At 42.7% G+C, this 26,303-nt stretch overlaps 1 protein-coding gene across 1 annotated transcript in view; it reads left to right on the forward strand.

Annotated features, from left to right (window-relative positions):
- The window catches only part of ALDH2 (aldehyde dehydrogenase 2 family member), a 60,120-nt gene extending 34,089 nt beyond the window's left edge, over positions 1 to 26,031 (forward strand). Inside the window, exons 4-13 of the mRNA XM_033954914.1 lie at positions 3,170 to 3,249; positions 4,181 to 4,292; positions 8,577 to 8,705; positions 9,496 to 9,609; positions 12,207 to 12,309; positions 14,183 to 14,367; positions 16,086 to 16,250; positions 16,819 to 16,976; positions 20,158 to 20,272; positions 24,286 to 26,031. Of these exons, the coding sequence (XP_033810805.1) occupies positions 3,170 to 3,249; positions 4,181 to 4,292; positions 8,577 to 8,705; positions 9,496 to 9,609; positions 12,207 to 12,309; positions 14,183 to 14,367; positions 16,086 to 16,250; positions 16,819 to 16,976; positions 20,158 to 20,272; positions 24,286 to 24,318 (1,194 nt within the window). The 3' untranslated portion in view covers positions 24,319 to 26,031. The remainder of the gene's footprint in view (positions 1 to 3,169; positions 3,250 to 4,180; positions 4,293 to 8,576; positions 8,706 to 9,495; positions 9,610 to 12,206; positions 12,310 to 14,182; positions 14,368 to 16,085; positions 16,251 to 16,818; positions 16,977 to 20,157; positions 20,273 to 24,285) is intronic.
- Positions 26,032 to 26,303: the final 272 nt, after the last annotated feature.

A 26,303-nucleotide genomic window follows, 5' to 3' on the forward strand; every position in this document is an offset into this window, starting at 1 on the left:
GAGGGACCTTGGAGTGATAGTTTCTGAGGATCTAAAGGCAACAAAACTGTGTGATAGGGTAGTGGCTGTAGCCAGAAGGATGCAGGGCTGTATAGAAAGAGGCATAACCAGCAGAAGAAAGAAGGTATTGATGGCACCTGTACAGGTTGTTGGTGAGGCCCCACCTGGAGTACAGTGTTGGAGACCATTTCTGGCTAAGGCTGTAAAAAGACTTGAAGCGGTCCAGAGAAAAGCAACAAAAATGGTATGGGGCTTGCACCTGAAGATGTACAAGAAGAGATTGGAAGACCTAAATAGAGGAGAGGAGGGACAGGTGAGATATGATACAGATGTTTAAATACTTGAAAGGTATTAATATAGAAACAAATCTTTTCCAGAGAAAGGAAAATGGTAAAACTAGAGGGTTGAGGTTGCAGGATGGCAGACTTAGGAGTAATGTTAGGAAATTATTTTTCACGGAGAAGGTGGTAGATGCCTGGAATGCCCTTCTGAGGGTGGTGGTGGAGATTAAAAATGGTGACAGAATTCAAGAGTGTGGGATGATCAAAAAGGATCTCTAATTAGAAAATGAATGGTATAAAACAAATTAAGTCCGGTACTAGGCAATTCTGCATGGTCTGTGTGCCATATATGGTGATTTGGTTTAGGATTTGCTGGGGAGGGCTTTGATAGAAGCTCCAGTGATAGGATGGTTAGGATAGGCTGGAGGGGGTTTCAATGGCAACTCCAGCAGTGGGAACCTAAAAATATGTACGGGGTGGACTTCTATGGTCTATTGTCCAGAAATATTAAAGAAAAGGCAATTTAACAATGGATATATGATGTGTGACTACTGGGCAGACTGGATGGACCTTTGGGTCTTTATCAGCTGTCATTTTATTATGTAAGTTGTTCAAATGTGCTTCTGATCTGCTCTTTGGTTTTATTATTTGCAGGGGTGGTTCTGTCATTTTTAAATGCCCAGAGGTTTCCTCTTTGTTTGTGTCTTCTCCCAGGCAGAGGTCCTGACTCATGTAGTGGAAGTCTGCTGCAGTAGTAAACCAGGACAATAAGGCTTGACCAGTGAAGGCACAATTCAAACAGTATACTATACATATGAGTTTATCTAATATAATAAAATGGTAGGACGCGCATGCGCACTAAAAAAATCGTGTTCCCTGATCCCGTCGCGGAAACACGACTGCGCATGCGCGCCCACGGCTCTCTCACGCTTATGCTCAAGCCGCCGCCGTGGCTCCTCTATTGAACTGCACCAGGATCGAGAGAGGAGCTGTAGCGGCGGCTTTCAACTAAAAAAGAAAAGTTACTCAGCTGGGGGTAGCCGTGAGGTTGCGCCGGCCTTCCTCACCCCCGACTCTCAGTGCACGGAGCCACGACGACGGGTTTGAAAAAAAAGGGAGCTGTTAGCCTTTAAGCAGCTCCCTCTTGATTTAAGGTAAGTCGGCGGCTTTCCATTTAAACACGGGCGGGCGGCCCGCAGACAGAAGGCTGCCGAAGCCGAAACGAAGCTTCCCAGGGGGGAGGACGGCACGGCAAGCGATGGCGAGGAGGGCGTGGGAGCAGGCCGCAGAGGCTGTCAGTGCCTGCAGGCTGCGGCAGCTTTAGCCAGATGTCGGCATGGGAAGAAGTACTGATGGACCGGGGGAAGGGGGGGGTGGCAAAAAAAAAAGGAAGGGAGGCCTACTGCTGGACAGGGGAAACAGAAAAGAGGTACTGCTGGACAGGGGAAGAGGTGCTGATGGAGAGGGGGGGCAAATAAAGGAAGGGAAGCCTACTGCTGGACAGGGGAAGAGGTGCTGATGGAGGGGGGGGAAAAGGAAGGGAGGTCTACTGCTGGACAGGGGAAACAGAAAACAGGTACTGCTGGACAGGGGAAGAGGTGCTTTTGGAGGGGGGGGCAAAAAAAGGAAGGGAGGCCTACTGCTGGACAGGGGAAAAAGAAAATAGATACTGCTGGACAGGGGAAGAGGTGCTCATGGACGGGTGGGGGGGCAAAAAAAAGGAAGGAAGGCCTACTGCTGGACAGGGGAAAAAGAAAAGAGGTACTGCTGGACAGGGGAAGAGGTGCTGATGGAAGGGGGGGAGGAACGGAGGACTAATGCTGGACAGGGGGAGCAGGAAACAGGTACTGCATGGTGGACAGCTGAGGAAAAAGAAAGACAGAAATAAATAAATACAGAAACAGGCTAAGGAGAGAGAGAGAGATAGAAATACACACACACACACACACATATTCTAGCACCCGTTAATGTAACGGGCTTAAAGACTAGTTAGTAGAATAAAACACCTGACGCAGTCGAGTTTTGGCTACCGCATGCATTGGAAGTACAGTAAAATCTTAATTCTTCTTTATGGTATCTTTTAATTGATGAGTCGTATTCAGCCAATCCTTGATCCAAAGCACAAGTTTGGCGTGAAGTCTCCTAAGCCACCAAGAAAAAACATACGGAAACAAGAGCACAACCAGAGGTCAATATAGACCTCCAATCAATACATATCTTAATGCCATAAAGAAACAAAACAATACTGAAGATTAACAAAGATGAGATATGATTGCAAGGGACCCCATATAAACCCCAACCCCTCCTACCCATCACAATGAGAAAGTCAGCAAAGCCGCCCAAAATACATTGATCCAAAAGACTTATAAAAGGTTCACAGAGTTCTAGACTTCTTCCAGTTCTCCTTCAACCCCCCCAAGCCAAGAACCCCCAATCACCCTCAACTTCCCCTTCCAGCATACCGCCCCAGAGTGGTGTGAAGTCTCCCTCCATGATGCATAAAGGTCTCAAACCTTATGGTAAGGAGCTAATAATTTCACTATATCCTTGAGGAAGGTTGGGGGGATATGTTTATTCTATTAAACTGTGTATGCCATACTGAATGTACTGTGCCGCCTTTAGTCCTGTTTCATTGCTAGTGACTAGGTTCGGAACCCATGAATATTGGATTCTAGAGATGGCCCTGGCAGACAACATTCACTGCTTCAATGAAATTGCAACCTGCTTCCAACTGAGCATGAAACACTGCTGGAATAAACTTCCACATTAATGTTGGAACCCTATTTTTTTGTTTTAGTTAAGTATAATTTGTGGTGTGGTCCATTTTCTTGTTACTTCTGCATTTTAATATGGAAAAATGCTATACTCACACAATTCTCTTGTTTTAGACCTTGGAGACCCTGGATAATGGGAAGCCATACACCATATCTTATGCAGTGGATTTGGAATTGGTGGTAAAATGTTTGAGGTATGCAAATTCATATTTACAGAAAATATGCATCTCCTCTAAACTATATGTAAATGAATTGAGATGTTCTTCAGGGGGTATGGGATCCGGGATGAATCTGTTGGGGACTCGGGATGAATCTGTTGGGGGACAACCTTCTTTCATACCCAATTTCTTGTTAAAGGACAGTGTAGAAAGTAGATCAATAAACTAATCTAAAACTGTTTTGTTGTCTAAAAAGGCAGCAAGGAATGAGTTTTGAGTTTTTCATTTGGAATGATGATGTATCCTATACCTTTTAGGGCTTTTGGTTGTCTTATCTTGCCTTTGCAATAACTGTTCAGATATATTGAAGAAGATGGCGGGATGAATTGTTCTGCTTTGCAAAAAAAAAAAAAAACACAAAAATCTGCCTCCTTCCTTGGCCCTTTACAAGCACAGCTTTGTGCATTAAAGAAAATAAATAAAGAGCATAAATTCCATGACGGTTTACTGATTGGATCCAGATTGGGGAATGAAGGCAAGCTCAGACCTAGCACTTACCCTTGAAAATAAGGGCAAGGCTGGGTTTTTGGGGGGGTTTTCAGCCAAAAGTTGTAAAGTGCTGGCAGCTTCTTGCATAAGTATGGTTTTCTTTTTTTTTTTTTTTTTTCCCTCAGTGTAGGAAGATTAGTTACTACTGCTTATTTTTGTAGCATATCGGATGTACACATGCTGTATAGGTATACAGAAAAAATTCAGAGACTGTCTAATGAAGATGCACAGATAAGCTAAACAAGTTGTATGTATTCAGATTAAGCATATTTACATCAAAGAGCTATGAAAAGAAGCCACGCGGTTTAGGATCTTAAAAACAAAACAAAACCAAAACCCTTGAGCTCTAATAAAGTGTGTGTGGTATTCAGGATTTCATCTTGGTTTATGGTTATAAAATGTGTTTTTGCTGTTGTAGATATTTTGCTGGTTGGGCTGATAAATGTCATGGAAAAACCATTCCTATAGATGGTGATTACTTTTGCTACACAAGACATGAGCCAGTGGGAGTGTGTGGACAAATTATCCCAGTAAGTAATCCATACACGGAGGGAAAAGTTCAACTGAAACACATTTTTGGATAACGAAACATCGGCACATTAATATACAATGAGAGGTCATCTGGGAGAAGCAGTAATACCTATTGGACTAAGCACCTCCATTCAATAATGGGGTGTCATTTTTGGGTGGTCACAGAATACCAGGATATACAAGCATAAAATGCAGTGTATCGCAAAGTGTGTGCTGCGGCACACTGGTGTGCCCTGGCAGATTCCAGGTGTACCCCGAGATGTCGGCAAGGAGGAGAGGTGCCGGCTGACTGCTTACAGGATGTGCCTCTTGCATCCTGTAAGCTGGCACGGGCGCCTCTGCTCCTTCTCACATCTCCTTCTGCAGCACCCCCACACCGACATTAATAGGAGGCTCAGGGCCATGGCTGGAGGACATCTGCGCATGTACATGTCATCTCATCAACGTCCGCACATTTCTGGGTGCCTTCCAGCTGCAGCCCCTAAACTAGTGTGCCGCAGTTCAAAAAGTTTGTGACACTAGTATAATGCACAATTACATGTCTACGTAAGTGTGAGCTTGGCACTATTTTATGATGTGAGCGCACAACTGTTTTATGTAAATGAGAGGGAGGGGAGTGCATGTAAGATGACAGCAGATAAAGACCCATTTTATTGTGAATTGCATTGGCTGCCAATGGAGGCTCGTGTTTTGTTTAAGTTGGGTTGCTTTTGCTATAAGGTTATGTATGGTACTGCTCTGTTTTATATGGTTAATAGATTCTCTCTAGCATCGTATAAAAATAGTAGAAAGTCTCATGCCCTATTCACCTTTCTGTCAGTACAGGGCTGTAAAAATAAGAAATTTCTGGACCATACTTAAGCATTCCAAGCAGCTTCACACGACAGAGAATTTCGATTGTTACTGCTTGGAGCTTGTTATAAACATTTCAGAACTCGACTGAAAACTTATCTCTTTTCAAAATACTTGGTCCAAAATTTTTTATTTTTTTTTTTGTCATTCTTAAATTGTTTTTAATTATACAGAATTTATCCTCAAGATCAAGAAGTATGATTCTTAATGCTTTACATTGAAGCTTTGCAAACATTCTTTGCATTCTAATACCTGCTACTTGGTGTCACCTTTCATTCTGGGATAGGGGTGAGAATAGGAGGAATGATAGTAATTACTTGAATTGTATTTTTGTTTAATTCATTCATTACAATGTTATAATAATAATTAAAAACAATGAGGGGGGAAGGGAGGGAGGGGTGAAAGGGAAAGGGGTAGGCAATAGGGGGAGGGTATAAAGGTATGTAATGGGTAAAATGGAAATTTATTTTAAAGGAATGATAGACATATGTTTGAAAATTAATATTGATATAAATGTAATTATTTTATTGTATTATATTATTGTATATTTATTGGATTCCTTCAATAAAATGTTATAAATTAATTTAGAATCTTTTGTAAACCGCGTAGAACTCATGGTTACGCAGTTAAGAAGTATGATATGTTATGGTCCATCCAGTCTGCCTAACCTGATTCAATCTAAAAATTTGTGGAGGCTTTTTTTTTTTCTTCTTCTTCTCCGTAGCTATTTCTGGGCAAGAATCCAAAACTCTACCCGGTACTCTTCTTAGGTTCCAACTACTGAAGTCTCCGTCAAAGCTCACTCCAGTCCATCTACGCCAGGGGTCTCAAAGTCCCTCCTTGAGGGCCGCAATCCAGTCGGGTTTTTAGGATTTCCCCAATGAATATGCATGAGATCTATGTGCATGCACTGCTTTCAATGCATATTCATTGGGGAAATCCTGAAAACCCGACTGGATTGCAGCCCTCAAGGAGGGACTTTAAGATCCCTGATCTACGTCCTCCCCAGCCCATCCTCCACCAAACAGCCATATACTGACATAGACCCTGCATGTCTGCCTAGTACAGGCCTTAGTTCTTCAATATTTACTATTATTTTCTGATTCAAGATCAGGGGTGGGCAACTCCGGTCCTCAAGGGCCGGAATCCAGTCGGATTTTCAGGATTTCCCCAATGAATATGCATGAGATCTATTTGCATGCACTGCTTTCAATGCATATTCATTGGGGAAATCCTGAAAACCTGTCTGGATTCTGGCCCTTGAGGACTGAAGTTGTCCAGCCCTGTACTAGATCTTCTGTGTTCATCCCATGCTTTTTTGAACTCCGTCACCGTTTTCTTCTCCACCACCTCTCTCGGGAGCGCATTCCAGGCATCCACCACCATCTCCGTAAAGCATAGATGTGTGTCTTATCTTCACAACTGATGAAATACTGTAAGTTGGACGCAAGTGCCATTTGGAGTGCCCATTTGTTCCTGTTGTTGACATAGCTTTAATTGGCATGCTTAAATGCTAACTTAGGCTAGTATTCTGTATGGAATCTTGGCAACCAAATGCAATTATGGGATTAGGTGCCTAAATTGTGGCTCCCAGTTACAGAGCTGCCTCCAAAGTGTGTGAATGCTAGTGAGGTGATTCTTGCTCATTTGGAATTCCAAGCAAGACATTGAGCCAGAAATTAGAATTTCAATGTTTTGGTTTGGTTTTTTTAATGTTTTTTTTTTATTATTATTATTCTGCTGTTCTGGGCTGGAGGAGTAGGTTATTACTTCTCCCACTGACACTTTGTGACCTTGGGTAAGTCATTTCACCCTCCCTTGCCTCAGGCACAACTCAGTTGTAAACCAGTTTGGGCAGGGAAATAATTAATGTACCTAAAATGTCTAAAGTGCCACGAGCTCAAATTTGGAAAATGCACACAATCAAATCTAATTTCCAGTATCTAAGCTGAGGTAATATTTCTATGTTCGATGCAGTGCTAAAATGGACTTAAGTTTCTTCTGTCATTGAAACAGTGTTTCTGGACTTAATCCAATTGTACTTTTTGCAAGGGGGTTATTAAAAAAATTATATATAGGTCATTCAGTTAAAATTATCAAATCTTTCCTATCCTCTCTACCCCAGTGTTAAAAAGAAAAACAGTATTGTCCCTAAATACAATCTCACATCAGTTTTCTGCACACTTTATAATGGCACAAAAGGGATGCCTGACGAATGAATTTTTGTTGTTGTTGCTTCTAAATAAAGTTTTTCTCCATTATTCAAAACTCCTTATCTTGGTAACAGCACCTGTTACTGAGATAAGTAGCATTGTCAGGGGCCGTCTTGGATTTTCAGACCATCCAGTACTATCCCGAATAGTGCTGAGATAGTACAGACCAGAGCAAGGATGGAACATACTAGCATTGAATATTGCTGTTTTAATGTTGTTCTTCTGGGCTATATCGATGACGGGTCTGATGTAGAGGTTAAATAGGAGGGGAGGATAGAAGGGTGCCTTGGGGAATGCCGTATTTGATAGGCTTGGGGTTAGATTTGTGCGGCCCTAGTAGTACTGTTTGGGTTCTTTGGTGAAGGAAGGAGGTGAACCACTGGAGGGCAGAGTCCTTGATTCCAAGGTCATAGTCTGGATAGGAGGAGGTGGTGGTCGACAGTGTCAAAGGCAGCGCTGAGGTAGTAGGGCATTGCTAACTTTGTCGAGTATTGACCAGCTGTCCATCAATGCTATCCAGGAGTACTGACTCTGTGCTGTGGTCTGTTCAGAAGCCAGATTGTGCGGGGACAGGCAGCTTGTTCTTCAATGAAAGGGTGTAATCGGTGGAGCACTGTTTGTTCTAGGAGTATGGAACAAATGGGAGGTTGGAGACTGGGTGGTAGCTGCCGGGTTCGTTAGGGTCGAAGGTGGGTTTTTTGAGAGTGGGTTTGATAATAGCCGACTTCTAGCTGAGAGGTACTGTCCCCGTGGAGAGGGAGGAGTTAATGATGGGGAGGATAGATTCTGCCATGGTGTCTTCTGTGGACAGTAGGAGGCAGGATGGGCAGGGGTCGAGGATGGTGCTGGAGGGCTTTTTGTTTTTCCACCATAGGGTACATAGGTAGCAGGCCACGTGTGCCTACTTTTTCTTTAGGTAGAATCTTGCTGAGAAACTGCAGCAGAGTCGGAAACGTAATCTAATCTCCCCCCTCCCCCCATCAAGCCAAATGTGCTTCCTTTTGATGCAACTGAAAGTATGTGCATAGATTATAGCGTGCATGCACTTAAGCCACATCAAGAGAGAGTCATTTTAGATAGCCTGTTTAATGCAACTAAAACACTACTTGTGTAAATCAGTTTGAAAATTGTCCTAAATGTGAGACTTGAATCATTTTTCATTGGTTTGCATTAACGGGAGCGGGGTACTTTTTTTTTTTTTTTTTAATTGCCTTGCAGTGGAATTTCCCTCTGCTGATGCAAGCTTGGAAGCTTGGTCCAGCTTTGGCCACAGGCAATGTGGTTGTGATGAAAGTGGCAGAACAAACTCCCCTGACTGCTCTTTATGTGGCCAGTCTTATCAACGAGGTGAGAGCTTGAAGAATGAATAGTATAGCACCTGTGTGGTTTCATGTACCGTTACAAATACTGTGTTTCCCTGAAAATAAGCCCTAATCCCGGGATTTGCCAGCAGTTTCCCTTCCTTCTCTCCCATCCCTTGTGCAGCAGGCCCCTTGAGTGAGCTCCCCCTCCCCCCCCCCAAGCACCCGCCATGCAGCCGAATCCCCATCCTTCCCTCCCTCCCATCAGAGCCCTACTTGGCTCACTAAGCAGCGTCAGGCCAGCAGCACTCTAACAGGCTGCTTCGGCCTTGTCCGCCCGTGAACTTTGCCACAATGATGTCATCAGTAATATGGCAGAGATCACAGGCAGACAAGGCCGAAGCAGCCTGTTAGAGTGCTGCTGGCCCGACGCTGCTTAGGTAGCTAAGTAGGGCTCACGGCGGAGTTCCGATGGGAGGGAGGGAAGGATGGGGATTCGGCAGCGTTGCGGGTGCTCGGGTGGGAGGGGGTGCTTGCTCAAGGGTCCTGCTGCACAAGGGATGGGAGGGAGGGGAGGATAGAAGCTGGGCAAAGGTCCTGCTGCACGAGGGAGGGGAGGAAAGATGCTGCACATATGGGGGAGAGAAAGGAAAGAGGAAGAATTGGGATGAAGGAGAGGAAGGGAGAGATGATCATGTACATACCCCGGAAATAAGACCTAGTGCCTTTTTGGGGCCTAAAATTAATAAGACACTGTCTTATTTTCGGGGAAACACGGTACTGCTTATGGGCACAGTTTTTCACAAATGAACTTATTAATTTACACCTACCTACAGGCTGGATTTCCACCAGGTGTTGTGAATATCATCCCTGGAATGGGGCCTACTGCAGGAGCAGCCATTGCTTCCCACATGGATGTGGATAAAGTTGCATTCACGGGCTCCACCGAGGTAAGACAGCAGCCCTCATTAGAAAAACTGGAAAGGCAGGAGCCTGGGTGTGTTTGTTTTTGCATCCCACAAGCAGGAATTGCATTACAGTACTCCCCCCAATATTTGCGGGGGTTCCATTCCAAGAACCCCCGTGAATCTTGAAAAACCGCACATACGTTTTTTTATGGGGGGGGATTGGAGAGGGCAACGCGAGAGGCAGGAGAGAGCAGCTAGAGCACCGGCGAATGCAGGAAATCACTCGCTGTATGCTCCGACCGCCTCTTCCTGCACTAAGTCGGGCCTTACCAATCAGGAGTTGCGTGTCAAAGCAGCTCCTGATTGGATAAGGCCCGACTTAGTGCAAGAAGAGGTGGTCGTAGCATATAGCGAGTGATTTCCTGCACTCACCAGTGCTCCGTCTGCTCTCTCCTGCCTCTCCCATTGCCCTCTCCTTGTCGGCGGTTCACAGTTGGAAAATACCGCGAATGACCGGGACCACGAACTGCCGACCGCGAACAACCGGGGGAACACTGTATGTGTGTTTCCTTTTCACTTGTAAAAGTAAATATATCAGTCAATCGCCTTTACATTGACCTGTGTAGTATACCTAATATCGTTTAGTCAATGTATTTTCAATATCAAAAGGATTCCTCTCTCTATCTTTTGGGGCGTCAGACATGCCAATTGTTTGCCTCAATTTTTGGCGGTACAACAGTCTTAATGGCTATGGCTGTGGCTTCTTCATTTGCCCACTTGCTGAAAATTTTTAACGTTTTTTTGTTCTTTAAATTTTTATATATAAAGTGCTTTATGCTTTATGTTTTCATAAATAATTATAATGAAATAACTTATCTTAAAAAGCGTTGTTTCCTTAGTAAGATCGGGTCAGGGACCTGTCAAATCGACATGTTTCGCTGTAAGGCTTTTTCAAGATTAAGTCCCCTGCACAAATGAAAGAAGACAATATCACTCCTGTCCCCATATCTTTAATACATTCATACTTTTAGCTTTAAGGGAACCATATAGTAAATACAAATAGTAAATATTATTGCTACAACCGCCATCTCATACCCAGGAGGAAGGGGAAGAAAAGGTGATAAATCTGGAAGAGAAAAATTTTAGAATGGTGTGTGTGTTGCCTTTTTTTACGGGATCAAATTATATCATCAGCAGTATGAAGAAATATTGGCATGTTCTGAAAACGGTTCCGAATGTCTTTGAAGAATTCCCCATAATTACCTATCATCGTGGGAAAAATATAGGAGAATGTTTGGCACGTCACCGATACTACATAGAGGAAAGTGAAATACAAACTATTCATGGCCATCAAAAATGTCAGAAATGTCAATGGTGCAAGAGCACAATTGAAGGGCTGGAGTGGCAGCCCCCGCATAGACATACTTGTATCAAGGCTAGCACAAACACCACATGTAAGACACAGAATGTTGTATACATCATTCTGTGTCCGTGCGATTTAATATATGTGGGCAGAACAAGCCGCCAGATGAATGTCAGACTCAATGAACATAAGTCAAGGATATTGAATAAAATAATGGAGGCCCCTTTAGTCCAGCACTGGGAAACTTATGGTCATGACAGCACAGATATAAGATTGCGTATTATAGCCCATATAAAAGTTGGGTGGGAGAGTGGAAATTACAAACGCAGGTTAAATTGGCTGGAACAGAAATGGATTTATAGCTTGGATACAGTGGAGCCAGGGGGCTTAAACCAAGAGGTTGAATGGAGTACTTTACTATAATGTATGCTTCCCGATTCGGTGTCCTAAGGAGTGACGTCATAGAACAGGGGTGGTACTTATACCTGACCAAAAGACGCAGCGGCCATCTTGGTTAGATCAAAAAACTTGAGCATCGGGATGGTCAGATGAAAAAAGAAAAAAAAGGGTGAGCATATCGTTGTATATTTACTATATGGTTCCCTTAAAGCTAAAAGTATGAATGTATTAAAGATATGGGGACATGAGTGATATTGTCTTCTTTCATTTGTGCAGGGGACTTAATCTTGAAAAAGCCTTACGGCGAAACATGTCGATTTGATAGGTCCCTGACCCGATCTTACTAAGGAAACAACGCTTTTTAAGATAAGTTATTTCATTATAATTATTTATGAAAACATAAAGCACTTTATATATAAAAATTTAAAAAACAACAAAAAAACCGTTAAAAATTTTCAGCAAGTGGGCGAATGAAGAAGCCACAGCCATAGCCATTAAGACTGTTGTACCACCAAAAATTGAGGCGAACAATTGGCATGTCTGACGCCCCAAAAGATAGAGAGAGGAATCCTTTTCACTTGTAGCATATAAATTTTCTGGCATATGGGAAGTCTTATCTCTGTCCCCTCACAAGGTGCCCTTAAAATGGTATTGTTTTCTGTGGGGAAACCAAGAGCAGAAACCAGGTTCTTAAGAAGTTCGGATATTAGCTGCTTGTTAATCTACTTCTGAAACTGCACAAAAAAAGTAAATGGCAGACAAAGCAAACCTCTTATCGTCATTTCCTGTCTGTAAAAATCTCTTGGTGCTTTTGTATATAATCTTGGGAAATGGAAAGCTTGGCTTGGGCACTGAAGGTTTCCCTCTTCTATTACAGGTTGGCCATCTCATCCAGCAGGCTGCGGGGAGCAGTAACCTGAAAAAAGTGACCCTGGAGCTTGGTGGAAAGAGTCCAAATATCATCATGTCTGATGCAGATTGTAAGAGTTCACTTACACCAGCATCGTGCCTCTATCTCCCATTCTACCACAGAATTTTATGCTGCTCCTTTTTTTTTTTTTTATTATTATTTGTATTCCTCCTGTTGTGGAGGAAAAAATTGTCAAACAGTAGAGATCACAGGATGGAAAAATTTATATACTGGGCAGAAGCTGGTTGGTAGAACTGCAGGCAGCTTTAAAAAGCCTACGAGTTCTCCCTTTATGATTTTCATCTAAAAGTACATATGCTTTTTACCTTATCAGTTATCTATTCCCCCCCCCCTTCCCATTTTGCTAAGCATGATAAAGAGGTTTTTAACTACGGCCCGGAGCACTAAATACGCCGATGCTCATAGACTTCATATGTGCATTGGAGCATTTAGTGCCCTGGGCCAAAGTAAAAACCTCTGATGTGGCTTAGTAAAATGGGGCCTATATGAGAGTACCTGCCAATATTGACACCTTCTATTTTGCATGGATAGTTTCTGGCAAAAATGTCCTTTCCCATGAAGCTTCCCCCCCATAATGTAAATAAAAATGCAAAAGTAATGAACCTAGGTACGTAGAGGGGTGTTTTCAAAAAGTCGTAAGTAAGAATTTGTATGTTCTGCTCATAAATGTCGCAGCCAGTTTCAAACAGGAAAAAGTTCCCATTTTCTGTTTGAAAATGGGATGCGAGTAGACATGTTTTTGCCGAGATTGTCCAAAATGAATAGCCATTTTCTTTTAAAATGAAATGTCCAACTTATAAACCGCAAAAAAACAAACAAACCCAAAAACCCAGGGTTAGGGATGTCTCTTTGGCATCATTTTTAGAAAATTGGCCACACAGACATTCAAGCAGTGGAGAGGGGTAGCCCAGTGGTTAGTGCATTGGAGTTTAAACCAAGGGACCCTGGTTAAAATCCCACGTCAACTAAGTGTTTGTTTGTTTTTAATTGTGAGCCTTCCACAGACTGCGTGAACTCACAAGACCGACATGGGCACTTGAGGCAGCCATTTTTTGAAAGTGGATCTGCACAGGGCTGGAGAGTAGGAAGATCACTCCTGGCCTGCTTCACCACTAGACCACTAGGGCTTTAAAAGCTAAGCTGTGGAGGAATTCAGGAGGTGGGAGGGAGGCAGGGTGTTAGAGACTCGAGCAGCTAAATCATTGAATCCTAAACCTGTGAATATGGAAGGGGGGGGGGAGTTCTATATAAATTCCACAATGAATTTTCATGAGATGTACTGAAAACTTGTCCTGACAACCCCACAACCAATCAAATTCAGAAACATATAAAAGCAGATGCAGGGAGATGGTTATGTTTGTAAAAATTTGATATAATCGATTGTATCTGGCCTGGAGGGCAGGAGATCACTTTGTGATATACAAGGATCCTCCAGGGATGTGCTCCCAAGCTGAAACTCATTGGTATCAGTAATTACTCTACTATGGTAATCTTTAAGCTCCTGTGAAAATATAATCTCTCGTACAAAGATGGATTTCATACCAGCTCATAAGAGAAAAAAAGTGTGTGGTGGGGGGTGTCTTTTTGAAACTTATTTAAACTGTTTGGATAAAGATATATTTTCCTTATTATAAAGGGGTCATGGATTGATAAATACTGCCTTTCTGTGGGTACAATCAAAGCGGTTTACATAGACTATATGCAGGCGTTTGCTTTTTTTTTTTTTTTTTTTTTTAATTTGGTTTTAATTAAAAAAAATTTTGTTCAGGTGCCTTTCAGGCATAGATCTAGCAGAATGACATGGACATAAGAAATGGTTCTTTTTAACTGATGAGCTCTGCAGGATCCTATGTGAACATATTTATTTTCCCTTGGAGGTAGCATTTTGAAAAGTTTGGGTTTTTCCCTCCCGTTCTTTTTAGTGGGCTGGGCGGTTGAGCAATCCCACCTTGCCTTGTTCTTCAACCAAGGCCAGTGCTGCTGTGCAGGTTCTCGCACCTATGTACAGGAAGACATTTATCCGGAGTTCCTGGAGAGGAGCGTTGAAAAAGCAAAGACTAGAATTGTGGGTAACCCGTTTGACTTCAAGACAGAGCAAGGACCTCAGGTAAGTATATACAAAACATTGTTGTGCTCCTTCTGTTTAATCACAGTGCGTCTCCTCCCTTCCCCCGTGCACCCTTTGACATTAATACAAGGCTGAAAACGATCTCGCAGGTGATCTTTTTATGCTTCAAATACTGAACGAAAGTGAGAGGGCACCATCTGAGCTAAGCAGAAATTGATTATGTGCCTGTTGGAGAAAAAGATTTCTCATTAAGGCCCCTTTTACTGAGCCGCTGGAGCGAGTGCCACTCAGCAAATGCTCCAACGTCCATTCAAGCCCTATGGGTGTCAAAGCGTTTAACGCGTTGGCCTGCGCTATTGGACTTAGTAAAGGGGATGGTGGAAGAGTGATGAACTTGATAACATTCCCGTCATTGACTATTGCTGCAACAGCAGAGCTAAAACACAAAAATTGGAGGTGAAAGGATTAGTGGATTAGATGTGGTTGAACTTGAGGGGGAAATGCTGACCTAGGAATTTAAATTCAGTTTGGAAATTAAACTTAGTGTTTTGGATTTGGGGAGATGTGTTTCTTAAAGCTTTTTGTGGATTACTATTTAAGCTAATTGAGTGATGATATGGAGAGGAATAGGTGGATGGGGGTGGGTATGTACACCTGGATTAAGTGGGGGGGGGGGTTAGGCATTTTTTTAGGTATTTGTTAATGTGATTATAAAGCAAACATGATGGGCAGGTTTCTGTACTATACAAAGTTGCATTCTATGCCATTTGGTTTCTTGCTTTTGTGGATTTTTTTTTTTAAATAGAAATTTTAGACTAAAGCTAATCGAGTGATTAGAAGTAGGTTGGGTTCAGCCAATGCAGTGAATTTAGTGACGAGCATTTGTGCATAGCTATATGGAGGGCCAGGATTTTGCTCTCCAGGCTGGCTTGAGCTGAGACTGCTGCAGAAGCACCACTACATTCAAGCCCTAGGGAGATGGGGGCATACCAGCCATTGCTGAATAGCGACACCTAGGGGAAGTTCCTGGCTAAGGTCAGTCATCAGAAAGGGGGGATAAACTCCCTGGATAGTTGAAAATGAGGACTTGGGTCCCAGAATACTAGCCCTGGTTTGAATTTTAAGGAAGAGAATCAAAGAAGTTTATACTTAATTACTCTTCACAGTTCTTAAGATACACAGATGGTTACACTGAAACCACAGGAAGTTCCTGTGGTGCCTCAGTATAACCTTCTCTGTATCTAAGAGCTTTGAAGAGAGTAATTAGTTCAAATGGTGCCTGCCCTAAGTTATGTGTACATAGCTGTTACCACCCAGTAGAGACCAGATCGATAAATTTGTTAAAGCAAAAAAAACCTTCATCAACAAGAAGTATTCATCTGGCATGGCCAAACTCTAAGGGAAGAAAATCACCTGGAACTGCAGAATTCAGAATAAACATTTATTCTAGTTGCAACCAAATTATTTTGCTTTTATTTTAGAAGGAATGAAATCCTTTTCTAAGAAGTTTTTAGTTTTGTTTGGTTTTTTTTTGGTTTTTTTTTGGGGGGGGGGTTGTTCTGTTTGGAGGGAGGATTTCTCCAATGAATATGCATTGAAAGCAGTGCATGCAAATAGATCTCATGCATATTCACTGGGGGAAATCCTGAAAACCCAACTGGATTCCAGCCCTCGAGGACCGGAGTTGCCCGCCCCTGGTCTAGGTGGTCTTTTATTCTGAAAACATGTGGAGAAAATAATAATTTTTATTGTTTTAGGTTGATAAGGTTCAGTTTGAGAAGATCTTGGGCTACATCAACAGTGGTAAGCGGGAAGGAGCCAAATTGATGTGTGGTGGCAGTTCTGCCGCTGACCGGGGATACTTCATCCAGCCCACAATATTTGGCGATGTGAAGGATGACATGACCATAGCACGAGAGGAGGTACAAGAAAGCCTGGCAGGATTTATAGGGGGCTTCAGCCAAAATTCAGAATATCAGATGAGACTCTTTATAGCACTGGAGGCAAATGCAATATAATCTGCAGCTATTTCCTTTGCAGGACCTTTCCCTTCCCATTCAGCACCGCAGGGATGTAGGTACCTTTTTTACTGAGACGCACAGGATGTGTTGTGTGTGTATGAAGGAGAAACTATTCTTGAAACCTGCTAAATCCTAAAGTTGTTGACTTTCTATTTAAAATTCACTTCATCTCCTTCATAAACAGTAAAAGCACCAGCTGTTTTACCCAAAGCCACTGTTTCCCCTCTGCCTCCAATCTTTGCCCCGAGTCGCTGTTTTGTAATTTCTTAATTTTGTTTTTCAGCCTGCTAAGCTGCTTTTTATGTTTTTGTTCTAATATACTGATCTTTCAGTTCTTCAAAGGCTGCAGAAGGTTTCAGCTTCTGAAAGCCTCAAGGAAGCCAAACAAAATTTGCCTTTGGGCCTGTGGGCTGGCCCATAGGTTTCTGACTCTTTGCCCTCTTCTAAGTCTCGTTTTAACTGATTACAGATATTTGGGCCAGTGATGCAGATTCTGAAATTCAAATCCATCGAAGAAGTCATCGAGAAAGCGAATGACAGTAAATATGGCCTTGCAGCTGCTGTCTTCACCAAAGACATTGATAAAGCAAACTATATATCGCAGGCACTGAGGGCTGGAACTGTCTGGTAAGGAATTTTAATCTTAATTGCATTAAAGGAATGAATGATACGCAAACATTATTTCACAAGACTATTCCCATTGTACCACATAATATTTCACAGTATAGTTCAGAGAGTATAAAGTAATTTATATGCATTTCTGAGGATGTTGCCAACACATGACCCTGGGGGTATGTAATATATTGGTGACCAGTGTTCCCGCTAAGCTGCGCTGGGGTGCGCTGGCGCACAAAATATTACCTCGCAGCGCACAAGTTTCTCGTCACAGCGCACACAGTGTAGAGCACAGTTCTTCAACCGCCGGTCCGCAAACAAAATCTTGCCGGTCCGCGAAGGATTCGGTCCCCGCCGCAACGAAAGGCCGGCGTCAGCTGACTTGCAACTTCGCTGTGCCGGGACTCCTGCCTTCGCCGGGACTCCTGCCTTCCACCGCGTTTGCCTCCTGCCTTGTCTCCGCACCTCCAGACCAGCAGCGGCAGCTGTGTATGCTTTTAACTTCGGCACAGAGCTGCCCCTAATCAATAGTTTAGCGCGGTTTCATAAGGCAGCCTTGGGGCCTTTGCTAGGCCGGCCCACATCGCATCATCGAAGCGGGCCGGCTATCAAAGGCCCCGAGGCTGCCTCATGAAACCGCGCTAAACTATTGATTAGGGGCAGCTCTGTGCCGAAGTTAAAAGCATACAGAGCTGCCGCTGCTGGTCTGAACTCTTGGGCCGCTGAAGGAGGGCAAAAAGCAGCTGTCCTGGAGGTTTCCCTTCCTCTCGCCTTTACAGGTTCCTTTTTTCCACCTTTTTTTTTTTCCTTCAAACGGCAACGGGCCCCAGCATCGACATCAATCAAGTAAGTTCCACTGTCAATCAAGCGGTTCTGCTCGGCCAAAGCTTCCCCTGTGACATGAGCCACCCTCAGGGGAAAGAAAGTGACCCACAAAGGTGAGGGGAAGGGGGCAGATGATGGAAGTTGGGGGGGGGAGAGAGAGAGAGAGAGAGAAGGGGCAGATGATGGAATGGAGGAGAGGAGAGAGAGAGAGAAGGGGACAGATGATGGAAGTGAGAAGAAGGGAGAGAGAGCAGAAGGCAGATGGATGTCAGTTGAGAAGGGAGAGCAGATGCTGAATGGAAGTGGGGAAAGAACACATACTGGATGGAAGGAGGAGATAAATAAAGGGGGAAGAAAATAGTAAGATAATGGAGGGGTGAGGGAAAGGGGTGACAAGCTGTGTGTAGACACAGTGAAAAGAGGGAAACGGGACTAAATAGTAAGAAAGAATTTAATTTAGATGGAGGCAGAAAATAGAGAAGGAAGACCAGAGAAGAAAAGGGAAGAGAGAGCAGAGAATGATCAGATCTGAGTGGAGGAAATGAGAAGAGAGATATGCTAAAAACCACAGGGGGGAGGGAAGGATAGAGATGCCAGACCATGAGGGGAACAGAAGGAAGATGATGGATGCTAGACCAAATTGGGGGGTGGGGGGGGGCAGGAGGAGAGATGGCAGGGAAAGACAGACAGTGAATGGAAGGGGCAGATGCTGGACTGAAGAGACAGAGAAGGTTATCATGCTGCTGTACCGGGCCATGGTACGCCCTCACCTGGAGTACTGCGTCCAGCACTGGTACTTTAAGAAGGACACGGTACTACTCGAAAGGATCCAGAGAAGAGCAACTAAAATGGTTAAGGGGCTGGAGGAGTTGCCGTACAGCGAAAGATTAGAGAAACTGGGCCTCTTCTCCCTTGAGCAGAGGAGATTGAGAGGGGACATGATAGAAACATTCAAGGTACTGAAGGGAATAGACTTAGTAGCTAAGGCAGGGAGAACGAGAGGGCACTCTCTAAAGTTGAAAGGGGATAGATTCCATACAAACGTAAGGAAGTTCTGTGGTAGAAAGCAACATATTTATTTGGCTCATAACTTGCTGGCGCCCGATATTTTTAGCTCACAGTGAAAAAAGTTTGCTCACAACACCCGCCCGCTTAGAGGGAACACTGTGAATGGTGACCCGTCAAAAGCATGCCAGACTTTGGTGTGGCGACATTTGTATGCAGGACATATGCACACAGCCACTTTTAAGCCTTTCCATTAGCGTGGTGAGGGTGTGTGTGTGTGTGGGAATGCCCCACTACATTTACAAGCCTTGCACTCCCGTTGGGGGGGGGGGTTGGCCCCCCATGTACACTGAAAACTCCCATTCTCCTTTCCATTTTTGCTGTTTGGGTGTTTTCAATGTAGTGTGTGGGGGGGGGGGGGTTCCCCCCCCCCAATGGGAACGTGAGGCCTTGTAAACATAGTGGTGGTGGGGGGTGTGCACACAAATGTCAAATGTAAATTCACTTATGGAGTCTGCTGTTCCTCTGCTAACACCAGTAATGCATGTTATAAACCTGTGGGCAGGAATAAGGATTTGTGGCATAGATGGGAAGCTCCAGGTAGTGGTGGATGAGGGGGAATACACTAATTGGCATATGTAGCGTTAACACCCATGGAGTCTCCAGACAGGCATGCTGATACTTGTAGTTTTGTATACTGGGTTTGAAAATCCTCTTAGGAGATGAATGCTGTGATTAGATCATCAATAGCCATTTCCCCATGTTGTGGGTGTAGGGGTAACTATATCTGCAGATAAACACATGCACTGTCCATCCAGTCTGCCCAACTAGATAGTCAGAGTTGTATCTGGCATTCTGTATAGATTCCACTTCATGATGAACCCCAATTTCTCTCTGCCAGTAATGTGGTACAGATGGTAAGAATTTGCCCAGCACCAGCCCCTATTTCCCAACTACTGGAGTTGGTGTTGAAGCCGCCTTTAGCCTTGATCCTTGTATGTCTTTGCCATTTACTGGACCCAGACCATAGATTGCTGCTTAGCGTTGGTCTTGCTTTACCAACTTCTGAAGCTGCTGTCAAAGCTTACTCCAGCAATGAGATCGTTTAAGTTTTGCTTTAATTGGGTTCCGTCCTTTTTCTACATAGAGTTCATCTGTGTAGCTTTTAGACATAGCAACATGACGGCAGATAAAGGCCAAATGGCCCATCCACAACATCCGCTATCTCCTCGGGGCACTGCAGTGGCTAGAGATAATGAGGACTGTAGGATTTGAAGGGTAAAAGGGAGGGAAGATTGGGAGATTTAATTTCGGATTATTCAGAGGATTGTAATCCCAGCCTCTACTGAACCTTCCGTTACAGGATAAACTGTTACAATGTGTTTGGAGCTCAGGCTCCCTTTGGTGGATACAAGGCTTCTGGCAACGGACGTGAACTTGGGGAGTATGGCTTGGAGGCGTATACAGAAATAAAAACTGTGAGTATTCCTCTACTAATGAGCCATTGTTAATGCCAAGCATTTCTTGCCTTTGTTTGTTTATTTCCTTACCTTACTCACTTACTTACTTACTTACGCAAACACCTAAAAACCTGGCTATTCTCAAAACTGTAACACTTCCCCCCTCTTAGGCCTCTCACCTTCCCCCTTTACACCTAACTCTTTAATCTCTCCACTGTAGTTCCTCTCTCATCTTTCTTCCTGTAAACCGTGCCGAGCTCCGCATTCGTGGAGATGGTGCGGTATATAAACCCAAGGTTTAGTTTAGTTTAGTTTACTCTTATCAGGGTAACTACTACATCATCTGCAGGGAATATTGTCAGCTAGCTTGGCATGGGATCTTAAGCTTCTGCGCATGCTCATGACCAGCTGGTTGGCTTCCGTCATCTCCAAAACAGGAATTTGAAGCGATGAGACCCAGCCAGCCTTTAGCATGGGCAGATGTTCAAGGCTCCTTCACCGGCAGCACAATGCCTCTTATGCAGATGATAGCGCCCTGGGGGGGGGGGGGGGGGGCAGTGAGGTAAGGGAATAAACGCCTCACGGCAGTAGGACAGTAGAGATAGAGAGACATACTGAAGATGAAAGGTGGGGAAGAAAGTAAAGAAAAATGTATTTTGCTGCCCCTGCAAGCATTAGTTGACCACTGTGGGTTTGTGATCTCCAGATGTTCCACTGAGGAATTACCTAGGATAGGGAAGCAGATTTAGATTTTCCACTTGTGGTAGCAGTGTTTTCTAGCACACTAGCACTAGTTCTCGTCCAGAAAAATGAACAAAATGCTTTTGTGTTATTTATGTAATTTCATGCCTGGATTTGTGTTAGATAAAACAAGAGAATTTTTTTTGGTTTGATATATACTTTGATAAAAAGTTCTAAAATGAATAAATCCATAACACACCTAACATGGCTGTATTTCGCCTACCAGGTTACATTGGAGTGTAAGTACACAGTTAAACAAATCTGATCCGTGTGCTTGTTTCATCAGTTTTATTTATATGCACATATGGCGCACATACATCTATGAACTTACTAGTCACGGAATTATATCAGTAACGTCTGTGATACATATAAACTCACACTATAATCAGTTTAAACTGTTCAACCATAAAATTATTAAATATTTTAAATAATAATGTGTATTGCTCAGACCCACAACCAAAGTGCCAAGTGAATAAACACAGTAAAGGTTGCCAATGGGACTATCGCAGCACTCACTGTCCCACGCTGCCAAGCTAATGTAAATGATATACATTCAAACCTCAGTTTGCGAGTAACACGGTTTGCGAGTGTTTTACAAGACGAGCAAAACACTCGAGCAAATCATGCCTCACAAACCGAGCGTTGACTCGATTTTGCGAGCCCCCCACCCCCGACAACCAGCATTGCCCGCCTGCCCAAACGCAAACCCTTACCGCGATCTGGTATCAGCATGCAGCACCAAACCACAGGACGTGCCGCTGCTGGAAGATCCTGCCTCTTGCCGCTGATCTCTGCTGGGCTGGGCCTTGAGTATCTGCGCATGCTCAAGGCCTTCTGGCTCCCAGAATCTCTGAGAGAGCGGGAGCCAGAAGGCCTTGAGCATGCGCAGATGCTCAAGGCCCAGGCAAGAGGCAGGATCTACCGGCATGTCCTGTGGATTGGTGCTGCGTGCTGGTGGTAGATCACGGTAAGGGTTTGGGGAGGGGGGGTGCAATGCCGGTTCTCAGGGGTGGGGTGGAAGCTCGCCAGTGGCCTTGGAATTGGGGGGTCTTTTTGGGGTGGAGTAGGGTGGAAGAGAGTAGCGCTGGGGGGCAGAGGGGGTGGGGTTTGTGGAACGAATCAAGTGAGTTTCCCTTACTTTCTATGGGGAAACTCACTTTGATATACGAGCACTTTGGTTTAGGAGTATGCTTCTGGAACGAATTATGCTCGCAAACCAAGGTTCCACTGTACTTTTTAACTTGTCTTCTAAATGGTGAAACATATCTGAAAATCCATGGCGGCAGCACCAAATGCTTCAGCAAACCCTTGTGAGTGTTAACTGTGCTTGTGACTCCTCAACGTTGTTCCTCTTGAGTCAACCCCCACCCCCTGATTCGAGTTTCTTCTAATAATGCTTCATCAGGGGATGCTTTTCATAACCACCACTACCAGGAGAGCTAACAAACCACAATCAAACCATGGATTTTCACCATTTAGAAGATACATTAAGAAGTATGTTATTTACATTAGCTGGCGGTATGGGACAGTGAGTGCTGTGATGGTCACATCGGCAACCTTTTGCTGTGTTTATTCACTTGGCACTTGTGTAGTGCTCAGACCCACAACCAAATTATTTAAAGTATTTAATAATTTAATGGTTAAACAATTTAAACTGATTATAGTGTGAGAGAACACACACATGTATAACATGATTAAAATGACAAATACAAATTATCAATCAGAAAAACTAAAATATACACACAATCTCAATTAAAAGCACCAAATGGCACTGTTCGAAATCAAATTTTGCAACCTTATATATACCAAGTGGATGGCAGACGACCAGTTTATTCCTTCCACTTTTCAGTTATCAAAATTTGGTAAAACTGAATCTAAAACAGAGCTTTATATTTTAACCAAAATCATATTTCATTCAAAAGAAAATGCAAGGTCAACAACAAATGCGACCAACCTGGCTGTTTCCCTTCCTCTTGATATTAAATTACATTACATTAGTGATTTCTGTTCCGCCATTACCTTGCAGTTCAAGGCGGATTACAAAAGGAGTTATTGATATGTATGCAGATGTTAAATTTTAATTTTGAACAGTGCTGATTTGTGCTTTTAATCACATGATTATTAACAGTGTACTTTCACCCCTGATGTAGCCTAATTAACAAAACCTAGCCAGGTTTTTATGATTGATTTATTTTTAAAAAAATGTATATTCTGAATTATCCTTTAGTTTTCTAGGCAGATTATAACATTAACAAACGAGGTATATCGAACACTTTACAAAAATATAGAAAGCCAATAATTGACCATAATTAAGAAATTTTAACCTTTTATTTTTCTCTCAGTACAGCACAGTTCATCAAGGCCCCCTTTTATCGAGCTGCATTAAGAGTTTTTTTTATCGCAGATTGCTGTTCGTAAAAGCTCTGACACACATAGGAATTCTATGAGCGTCGAAGCTTTTACCACAGCGACCTGCGATTTAAAAAAACAAACAAAAAACAACCTCTTAATGCATCTTGAGAAAAGGGGGCCCAAATGCTTTACAAAAATATGCATTTTCAATTGTCCTTTAAAAAAAAAAGAGTTAAGTCCATTTTGAGTAATTTTGTAACATGTTATTATGTTTCTCACTAATTGTACTCTGTAATCACTGACTGCTCAGTGACATCTTCCCTATTTGTAATCTGTAATTTGCTGATTGTCCAGCTCTCTTCACTGTGAACCGCCTAGAAGTCGCAAGATTGTGGCGGTATAGAAAAAATAAAGTTATTATTATTATTAATTTTACTGGTAGACTGTTCCACAATGTTGGGTCAGCTATTGGAAAATTTAAAAGTTAACACTTTTTTAAATTTTCCAATAGCTGACCCAACATTGTGGAACAGTCTACCAGTAAAATTTTTGAAGTATTAGGTTAGATTTTCTGAAATAGGAAGGGAGGGCTTGTTTTTTTTTTTAAATTTTATTTATATTTGTCATACATATTAAATAATTTACATTATCTAAAACATTATAAAAATATGAATATAAATATGATATATTGTACTTAAAGTATTCATGAAGGAAAATCAAGTGTGTGTTTATAAGATTATATGTATTTTTCTGATACACTTGTAGTAAGAAAAAATGACTAAAGAAATTAAAAAAAAAAAAAAAAAAAAAGGAAAATTTAAAAGTTCCAAAACGAATACAGTGTGTTTTTGTTTTTTGGTTGGTCTGCTATCTTGTTATATCTTCTTTTGTGGGTCTTTGCCTCTAAATGTACTTGTCCTTTTTGTGTTTTATTTTAGGTCACACTCAAAGTGCCCCAGAAGAACGCATAGGCTTTCAGTGGGGGTGACATTACCTTAAGTTGCCTTAAGAACGCCAGAAGAAGAATAAAAAAGAATATATGGGAAAGAAATGGGAAATGCTCAAGCAAGATTCACTTCTTTTTGTTGTCTTAAGTGGTTCAGCACTTTTCCATGTTGTCTTTGTGTGATTTTGTTTTGATACTCCCTAAATCACTATTATGGAAAACACTTTGATCTACTTCAAAAGCTTTTTTTAAAAATAAGGTTTATGTTTTGGAAATCAACAGAGGTTCGTATGAACAGATGTAAGACATGATCGGAGAATGAGATCAAAATTGCTGCTGGACACTGATTCATAGTTGCTGCTTAAAACTTCTACTTTAATACAGCACAGGTCAGAACTGTGTGTTGCTGAGCCATTCCGCTTTTCAAACTGCTCAGGACTGGTGCTCCTGGTTCTTTAAAAAGAAATAAAAAGCCATTTTAAGCTTATCTGCGATTGCTTGAGGCACCTCCTTTGGAACACATCATGTTTTGCAATTTATAAATCACATTTGAAAAACTTGCTCTGTATTTCTGGTTTTTAAGATTTTGGCTGGCCTCTACCACCTGTTACCTAGTGTCTGCTTTTCTCCAGGTTCTGCTGTCTTTGAGGAATAGCTTGGGCATGGGTGCAGACACAATCTTACTTTCTATTCCATGTTGCATAAAGTGATGTAAACCACAGTTTATAGATACTAACCTAAGCGCCTATTCTTTGCCTGTGTCTTTATAAAATACAACTCCTGTGGAAACTGTGCCTAGACTGGAGGCACAAATGTTATGCCTGCTGGGGAGTATGTTTTAAGATATACGATATCATGTATAACCCTCCCTGCCCTGCCCATGCCTAGTGTCCAAGTGGGTGCTGGCTTGCACTACATCTAATTACCTAATTTTATAAGAGCACATTTATGCATCCAAATTAGCATTTCTTTTTGTACAGAAGTGTTTAAGAAGGTAATTTTTATAATGTGCTTTAGATGGAGTGGTTCATTTGATTGCATTTTTGCACTATGATGATCATGTTCTTCCAAATCACAGCAGATGTAAGAAGCTTTTTTTCAGCTTGCTATTTTTTTTAAAATAATCTCCTCTGTGAGGTTTAGAGTAGAGAGTTGCATGGGGACAGACATCCAACCTGTCCCCGCAAGTAATCTATTCCATTCCCGGCCATCCTCATAATCTTCAGAAGTAGTTATTTCATTTAATTATGCTACTGAAGCAAAGGCTCTGATAAGACTCATTTACAAATAAGCAAAGACATTATTGGAAATATTAGGAAGAATTCATACTTTGTAAATGGGTCTCTGCTACAGCATCTGATGTAAATATAAAATATAAGTACTTCAGCTGATGAGGACCCTCAATCTATGTTGGTTAAGGACTTCCTCTGAAAGTGGTTGGGGGTCCCTTTTGCCAAGCTTGGCAAGTAGCAGCATTCTTGAGTCAGATGCTGGCACCTCAGTGGCTCAGGGATGCTGCCAGCGACTGCTATGCTTGGTGGAGGGAAGTTCTGGCCACTTATGGAGGAGGTCCTCAGCTGGCAGTGCTTAGGGATCCCTACCAGCCTCAGCAAGTACTTAAACACTGGAGAAATAAAACCAGAAATGCATTTCCTTTTCTATTGAACACAATACAAAGACATCTGCTATATACATTTCCCAAAGCTACCATATTTCAGTCAATAAATTTTCTTTTTTTTACCTTTATTGTCTGGAGATTTATTTTTCTATCAAGTCAATTCCAATTTTACCAGCTTGATGTGGCAGCTATGGGTGATGCGGCCTTTGGCCCTTCTATTTGGCGGCGGGCTCATTGGCGGAGATTTGGAACTGCTTTGATACGTCCTGCTAGTTCAGCCTCCAGAGGAATTGTACAAGAATGAAAGATTAGGTTTCTTACCTCTGCTAATCTTATTTTTTTCTGCAGCCAAGGCTGGAATAGATGCACTACCCACAAGTTCAGCCTCCAGA

The sequence above is a fragment of the Geotrypetes seraphini genome, chromosome 8 (genome assembly GCF_902459505.1).
Source record: "Geotrypetes seraphini chromosome 8, aGeoSer1.1, whole genome shotgun sequence".
In the NCBI taxonomy this organism is placed as follows: domain Eukaryota; kingdom Metazoa; phylum Chordata; class Amphibia; order Gymnophiona; family Dermophiidae; genus Geotrypetes; species Geotrypetes seraphini.